Source organism: Mus pahari, chromosome X, assembly GCF_900095145.1.
Source record: "Mus pahari chromosome X, PAHARI_EIJ_v1.1, whole genome shotgun sequence".
Taxonomy (NCBI): Eukaryota; Metazoa; Chordata; class Mammalia; order Rodentia; family Muridae; genus Mus; species Mus pahari.
Window position 1 is genome coordinate 142410393 of NC_034613.1, and position 8633 is coordinate 142419025.

General features: G+C 40.8%; 1 protein-coding gene across 2 annotated transcripts in view; it reads left to right on the forward strand.

Annotated features, from left to right (window-relative positions):
- The window catches only part of Pir (pirin), a 100933-nt gene that overhangs the window by 79080 nt on the left and 13220 nt on the right, over positions 1-8633 (forward strand). For both annotated transcript variants that reach the window (XM_021188529.2, XM_029534357.1), the window contains exon 8: positions 6741-6823. In XM_021188529.2, coding sequence (XP_021044188.1) covers positions 6741-6823 — 83 coding nt within the window. The remainder of the gene's footprint in view (positions 1-6740; positions 6824-8633) is intronic.

The window sequence follows — 8633 nt, forward strand, 5'->3', positions numbered from 1 at the left end:
TATAGCGGCCTCTTGTGAGGCTATGCCAGTGCCTGGCAAACACAGAAGTGGATGCTCACAGCCAGCTATTGGATGGAACACAGGATTCCCCAATGGAGGATCTAGAGAAAGTACCCAAGGAGCTGAAGGGGGCTGCAACCCTGTAGGTGGAACAACAATATGAACTAACCAGTACCCCCTGAGCATGTGTCTCTAGCTGCATATGTAGCAGAAGATGGCCTAATCAGCCATCACTGGGAAGAGAGGCCCCTTGGTCTTGCAAACTTCATATGACCCAGCATAGGGGAAGGCCAGGGCCAAGTAGTGGGAGTGGGTGGGTAGGGGAGCAGGGGTGGGTGGGAGTATAGGGAACTTTCGGGATAGCATTTTAAAGGTAAATAAAGAAAATAATAATAATAATAATAATAATAATAATAATAATAATAATAATAAAAAGAAACTCAAAAAAAAAAAGAAAAAGAAAAAAAAACGGTGTTGGAGGGGGAACCAAATTTTATGGAAAGGGCCAGAAAATATTTTTGTCCCTGAAACTACCATGACTTGCCCATGTAGCACAAAAACAGTCAAGGACAATACATAAATCAATGGAACACATGCTGCGATCCAAGTTTTTGTTGAACTTCATGTATTAACCATGTACCCTGAACTACTATTTTTAATTCTTTACAATTTTTTAAGTGAAGATCTTCCTGTGCTTCTTGACTCTGCAAACACTCACAAATGGTTTTGTCCTAAATGGCATTAAAGAACAGCTAAAGGTTGTATAAAGCTTGATAAGTAACCTGCAAAGTCTCTTTTCTCCAGAAATTACAGCCTCATTTCCAGACAGTCCTTTATCCCTAAACGTCAATAAGTGAAGCATTCGGAAATCCTAGTCTAAGGGGTACCCGGACTTGCACTTGTTTTCCTTGAGTTAAGGTGGAAATGTCCTGAGTCATTTCTTCTTACTGGCTTATTACCCCACCCCATGACCATGGGCCACATGTACAAAACATCTGTCAGAAGATGGAATTGTGGTCTTTAGCCTCTGAGTGAATTTGTGTGTGATCAAAATAAACTGAATCATGGACAGAATCCAGCTCCACAGACTGGCCGCTTTGGACTCTGCTTCAACCAGTGAGCGACGAGCCAAATGACTTCATTCGTATTTGATCACCTTGCTTTGCTCCTGTCCACCCCTTCATGAGGTTGCCAATGAGAAAAACAAAAGGACAGAACAACACATCACCAGAGAAAAAAATGACCAAACTGTAATCGCTGTTTATAGTGAGAACCCAGAAAATGATTTCTAACTTTAGTACCTCAATTTTATCTTGCTTATAAACGCAAATGATACACCACTCAACCCCAGACGGCAGAAGCTGACCAGTAAGTCATACCCTTTTACAGTGTCCAGTACCCATTGTTCGTTCAGTTAATGAAATGTCAACATGTGTAGGTAGGATCTTGGGCTAGAACAAATAGGCCACAATCTGGATGGCCAAAGTAATCTGTTTGTTTGTTTGTTTTTGTTTTTTTGAGACAGGGTTTCTCTGTGTAGCCTTGGCTGTCGTGGAACTCACTCTGTAGACCAGGCTGGCCTCAAACTCAGAAATCTGCCTGCCTCTGCCTCCCAAGTGCTGGGATTAAAGGCATGTTCCACCACTGTGGCATGCAAAAGTAATCTTAGAAGACTGCATACAGTAAAAATTTAAGAGTGCTATTAATTGGGGGAACAAAGGAAGGGTAAGGGAAGAGAAGGATTGAGGTAGTGAAGTATGAGGGAAATATATTCAGTTATGTAGTTGCTTGAATTGGCCTTATGGAACCCAGTACAATAAGATCTTTAAAAACGTGTGTGTTATGCGTGTGGTGTGGTACATGCGGTGCTTGTTAGTGTGAATTTGTGCACATGTGTTCGCATGGAGGTCAACATCAAGTTGCTTCCTCAGTTACCTCTCACCTCTTTTTCCAAAAGTCCTTCACTGACCCTGAGTTCCATGGTTTCAGCTATGCTGGTTAGTCAGTGAGCTCCTGAGATTCTCAGCCTCTGGCTTCCTCTTCCTCATCAGCATCCTCAGGGACAAGTGATGTGGATGCGACAGGGCTTCCCAGGATGAGACAGACCAAGAATTCCCATTTCAAATCCTCAGAACCCATGTAAAAAGCTGAACGTGATTGTTCGTGCCTGTGACCCGAGTGTTATGGGGGAGGAACAGAAAGGACCACTGTGGCTTGCTGGCCTAGCTCCAGAGTCATGAGATTACCTGTCTGAAAAGAATAATGCAGAGCATAGATTAGTAGAATTAGTGGAAAATGGGATACTTCTGCAAATAAGTCAAATACTTTGTAAAAGTAAATTGCTGGAGAAAACATGTAAGAGAAAACTGAGGGATTGGGGAATTATTAATAATATTAATAATCTAGAAGGATTTAGGGGATGCCTAAAATGGGTAGACATTAAAAAGAGGATCGAAGGCCGAAGAGATGAGCCCATAGGCAAAGTGTTCACAGTCCATTCATGATGTGCAGAGTTCAGCTCCATAACATCTATTTAAAAAAAAAAGCTGAGTGTGGTGGTAGCAGGAATCTGTAAAATTAGTTCCGTGATGGGAAGACAGAAGGATCTCTGGGGCTTGTAAGCCAACCAGTCTAAGCAATCCTTGAGTTCCAGGTTCAATGAGAGACACTGACTCAAAAAAATAAGGTGAAGAGCAATTGAGGAAGGTACCCAATGTCAGTCTCTGGCCAGGCTACTACCCACATGCGTATGTGCACAAATGCTCATACACAGAGTAATTCATATTAAATAAATGCAAATAAATTGAAGGACACGGCCTCAATCTAGCTACCAAACACGCCAACTGTATTTATCAAAACTTATAAATTGCAGGACATTTACACTTTAAAATAAGGTGCTTGGGGCGGTTTGTTTCTCAACTGGTGGCAGTCTCTGTTGTAGTAGAGCTTCTGCTATACATATATATTTAGCGATGTTAAAATGTGTGATAGACATTACCAGAATGTGTGGAACATAATGAAATGCTAGTTCTTATAAAGCAAAGAAAATGAAAAGAGGATGCTCACACAGTGGAGCAGAACCCTACCTTAAAAAAACATATTTTAAAAGGTATTTTGCCCTTTTATGATTGTTAAGGCAGAAAAGTAATAACATTTTTGGTTAAATGTTCCTTAACTACATTATTAGATTTAACATTCTTGGCAGAAACTGCCAATGGAAAATATTTTATTATCTGATTTGTCTCATTTTATAATTACAAGTAGTCAGAAACAATAGGATATATTTCAGGGGGACTTATTTTAGATTCAGGAGATAACCAGAGGAGTGAACTACCACAGAAATGATCTGGAAAGGAAGATGCAATCCATCTGTTCTCTGTTGTGCTATTTTGAAGACTTTGCCTAAGAAAGTAGAAACTCGAGGTAAACTAAAAATCATCCATCCAGCAGCTTAACTCTGGTGTCAATGAGGAAAGTGTTCCTTGGAGAAGAACATTTCAAATAGCCCCTTCTGCATCTCACTGTGGTTTCAGTTATACATCAGAAGGGAGGAGAATGGGCACCCAGCATCAAGTCTGCTTCTAAATTAGGATTTCTTCTCGGGCCAATCAACATTGCTGTCAAGTACACTATCCTGATACAGGATGCTTGCCGAGAACTACCAACTCAGCAGGATTTCTAAGTGCTGTCTCTTGTCAGCTCACTCTATTAAAACAGTATCAGGAAACATACTACATGACAAACTCAGAGTCCCGGAGCGGGCCACGTGGGTGCTGGCTGTTCCATATAAATTAGTTGAAGATAGAAATATGGTTCATTGTCCACAGAGGATGTCAATAAAGCACACCTAATAAAATGCCTTCCTTGTCACAGTTTAAAATATCATCCAACTCTAAATGACATTCCTCTCGGACTCCTAGACTTTTCTTGCCAAACCCCTGTGTAAGTTGGAAGTCAATGGAGTCCGGTTATTCACCCCATGACATTTACTGACATGTGCCTTTGATGAATGGATGTTATGTTGTGGTTGGCTCTTGCTGATTTGCAGGACTTATTATGCCTGTGCTCATGTTGACTCCTTGGAATTGGCCAAGGTGGAAGTATTTTCACCAGGGAAAGTCGTTATATACCATAATCAATGGTGTTATATTCCACCCACCCTTGTCTTTCAAAGCCAGTGATTAAACACAGTTTTTATTTTTACTTTTTCTGCCATGGACTTTTTTTTTAAACATGGACTAAGTTCCTCTCAGACAATGTTTTTAAATTCAGTAACATCATTAAAGTGTTAAAGAACCAGTTTATGCTACAATTACATGTTTGCTTCTCTGTTGGCAGCTGAAATGACATGATTTAGTAGCAGGGCTGCTCTTAATTGTATGTGACAACTAGCCTAAACTCTATTCTGAGATATGCACTGCACTGTAACACGGTATAAAAATATCTGTGACTTCTCTTGGAGACAGAGCTATCAGCAGAGCAAGTAGTGCTGCGGTTTGTTGGCTACAGTTATGACTGAAGAAAAGCTACATGGCAGCTAAGTGATGGAGAGAGAACATGTATGATCTGTCTCCCATCCAAGGCCACAATTAGTTACAGTTCTAGCTGGAGAACTCTTACTCTAGGATAAGAATTCTTGTTCTGTTCGAATCCTGTTTCATGTTTGTCAGCCCTCTATGTACTGGAAGATGAATTCTCTAGAAAATATGGCTGTTAGAATGCTGACCAATATCCCCCAAATTTATAAATTGTGATTCTGTTTGTATAATAATTTGTCAAGTTATTGTTTCATTTCATCATTTTTCTAATATTTAAGTTTTAGCCTGATCTCCCTGTCTGTCTCTCTGTCTGTCTTTCTCTCTGTCTCTCTCTCTGTCTGTCTCTCTCAGGTGTACAGATGTAATACATGCACCTGTGCATATGTGGAGGCCACAAGAGGATCTGTCCTATCACTTCCTACCTGATTCCCTTGAGATTGGGTCATGTAGAGACTAGGTCATTTACTGAACCTGGAGCTAAGATGGTGGCCAACAAACCCCCATGATCCTCCTGTCTGCTCCCCACAGTGCTAAGGTTACAACCATACATGGCCATGCCTGCTATTTATGTGAATGATAGGCATTTGAACTCAAGTCCTCAGGGAGTCCTCTTATGCACTGAGCCATCTGAGCCCTCTCCCTAACTCCTTGAATGCTGGATCTTGGACCGTTCGTTATCTGTTCACATACCTGTTTGATTTTTATACCCAGCTGGAAAACATAGCCTTAAACCTTACCCTTCGCTGCAGCTTTCTGTGTCTATTCTAGCACACTTGGGTCTCTCCATTGTCCAGCTCCCTCTTGCAGACCTGTTACTGCTCTCCTTGGATCACCGCGTGCTTGTGCTGAGGACCATCAGACTTAGATTCTTTCTCAACTCCCTCCCACCCTTCTTCCCTCTCTTCCAACCTATCTTTCTCTTTTCATTCCTATCCACACTGTAATCCATGTTCACTTTACATTACAGAGAGCTCCCAACAGGTTTCCCTGAGTTTAGGCCCACCCTCCATTTCCTTTTATGCTCTGCTTCTAAAATTACTGTTTCAAGACACAGATCTGATCATTTCTCTACTTTTTCTATCTCCCTGTTTCTGACACTCTCTGTGAGTGTGTGTGTATGTTTGTGTATGTGCATGTGAATGTGTGTGTGTGTGTGTGTGTGTGNGAGAGAGAGAGAGAGAGAGAGAGAGAGAGAGAGAGAGAGAGAGACCTTGTATGGATAAGGGTGATTTTAAACGATTTTGTTGATACATTTTCATCCTTTCCAGTAACTGTTAAAATCGTGATAGAAGGTTGACAGGTTCCTTAGAAATTCTCAGCCACTCCCTTCAACTGACTCTCTGTCCTCTTGTCCATAATACCCTCTTCCAAGTGCTGTTCCTTAAAGGTCTTTCTTACCTTTCACAGCTCTGTTAAAGTCTTACTTTCTCCGAAACAAATGCCTGAGGTGCTCCAACCTGAATGAACCCCCAAAATTCCTGTTCTCAATGAAGTTTTTGTTATCTTTAAGTGTTAGCTAGCTTTATTTCATCTGTAAGCCTTAGAAGGGAAGGAACGCTAGTTTAAAGATACACACCCTCTAGAGTGCTTAGAAGGCGCCCACTCTGCAGAGTGTTTCGGAGCAGGCCTTGTGCATGATTCTATAAGTTGCTATCCAACTCATTTAGTTTTCTGTTGAATTCTTCTCTGATGATTGCATGTGCTTATATTTGGTTGGTCCCAAGAACATTTTGAATTATTTAGAAGCAAGGAATGATGTGATTTGCACGTTTTTGCATTTTTCTCTAGTACTTGAATGTTGGAGATGCTCAGTAAATTCTTGTTGAAATGAATTATCGATAGCATTTGATTTTTTTCCAGCTCTGCTTCTAATGAGGTTTGTATTTTACACAAGAGAACATTCTTATGAACTTGCCATTTCAAGGGCTTTTAAAAGTCAGTCACGTAGTCATACACTAAGAATATAAGTGGAAACATGTTGCAGGATTCACTTACCTGCTCATTGCTGCACTGAAAACCAGTCTGTTTTAGCCATTAACAATAGCAAATGTAAACAATCCCCAAATTCAAGGGACTTTCCTAAGTCTGCTCTTTCTGAAATTAAAATGAGCATTGTGGTGCTAAGTAGTTGACCAAAAGTATGGTGATTGGATGATTATACCACAGCAGTTACTGACATTACTGTGCCATCTGTTGTTGTAGGGCCTGATGATGCTCAACAAAAGATAGAACCGCATCACACAGCAGTCCTTGGAGAAGGTGACACTGTCCAGTTGGAAAATAAGGTATTTTAAACTTGATTTTCTTTCTTCATGCCTCTGTGTGTGTGTGTGTGTGTGTGTGNGCGCNCGNGTGTGTGTGTGTGTGTGTGTGTGTGTGTGTATGAGAGAGAGAGAGAGACAGAGACAGAGACAGAGAGAGAGAGACAGAGAGAGAGAGAGACAGAGAGACAGAGAGAGACAGAGATGTGTAGGTGTTCATGTCCCCCCCCCCCACATGCAGATGTCAGGGGAAGATGTTGAGTGCCCCAACTCCCACCTTATTCCTTTGAGACTGTTGGGACACGGTCTCTCTCTGAACCTCAAACTCACTATTGCATCTAGGCTATCTGGCCAGGGAACTCTCAGAATCAACCTGTTTCTAAACATCTGAACATACACACACAGATACACACACACACACAGATACACACACACACACACACTCTGAAACCTGGGGGTTATAGGTATGAGTGATCACACACAAATTTTTATGTGGGTGACTGGGATTCAGATTCAGGTTCTCATGATTTAGCAGCAAGTCCTCTTACCAGCTAAGCCATTTTCCCAGCTCCAAACATTCAATTATCTTTTTTAAAATGTTTGAGTTGTATAAACTCATATAGCATGTTTTATTCAAATCCATCCCCTTTCTTTCCTTTCCAATCTCCCTCCTCTCCCTCATTATTCCTTCCCAGTATTCCTTCATGTTCTGCCTCTGTTTTTTACTCTCCAAATTCACCTAGTATGTTAGCTGTGTGTACAGGGTGTAGGACTGTCATCTGGAGCATGGGTATCCTCTCAGGGCTTGGATTCCTGAAGACAACGAACACTTTCTTCCCCATCAGCCCTAGATACAAATAGTTCCTCTGATCGGGGTGGGACTTTCTGATCCCTCCTCCATCCCTGATGGGATTTTGTGTGGTTTGATGTTGTGTAGGTCTTGTGCATAAAGTCGTAGCTTCTTTGAATTCGTATGTATAGTGGCCATCATGTCCAGAAAATAGTTTCACTATAGATGTCCACTGTCTGGACTCTGTTACAATCTTTCACTTCCTTTTAATTTTCTGAACTTATACTTTTTACTCATTTCCATGAAAATGATTCCATTGAGATGGAATTTTTTTCTCTTCCTTGGGAAATAAATTATGCCACTGTTTTATCAAGCCTGTTCACTAATTTCTGCTGATTACATTGCTCTATTTTGAGGTTTCTATTGGTATATTTCACAGTTTCATATGTATTCATTTCTTGCCTTTAGCTACCATGCAAAAGTCTATATTTGGATCTAGAGGCAATGCATCTTCAGCTTTTAAAATATTACCATCATAAAACTGATTTATTTATTTTAGCATAAATAAAACTAAACTAGCCACCCAGGAGTATGAATGCAAATCTGCATGCTCACAGAGAGTCCTTTCAGAAGCTAAAAAGAGTGTGTGGTGTTTTTCATAGTTTCTTTAAATGAATCTCTGCTTTTTTTATGGTTTAGGGTTCTGGGGAACAATTTTTCCAGGTTTCCCGGGGGGGTTGTTTGTTTGTTTTTTGTTTGTTTTGTTTTTTAAATGTCTGTTTCATTTCATTGAGCAATCGGTTCATCATTCTGTGAGCCCATTAAGGCTTTCTCATTGCTTTGTGTCACTCCTCAGTAAGGAAGATTGAGGAGACAATTGTGCCCCAGTGCCTGGGTAGTTCCACTTTGAAAAGCAGGAATAAGAACTATTTCAGTGGCCACTGAATGGAGAAGTGATCTCTCTCACTTCTGGCTGTCTGACCCTAGTATCACATAATGCTCCTGTACTGATGACCAGTAGCACAAAAAAAAAAAAAAAAAAAA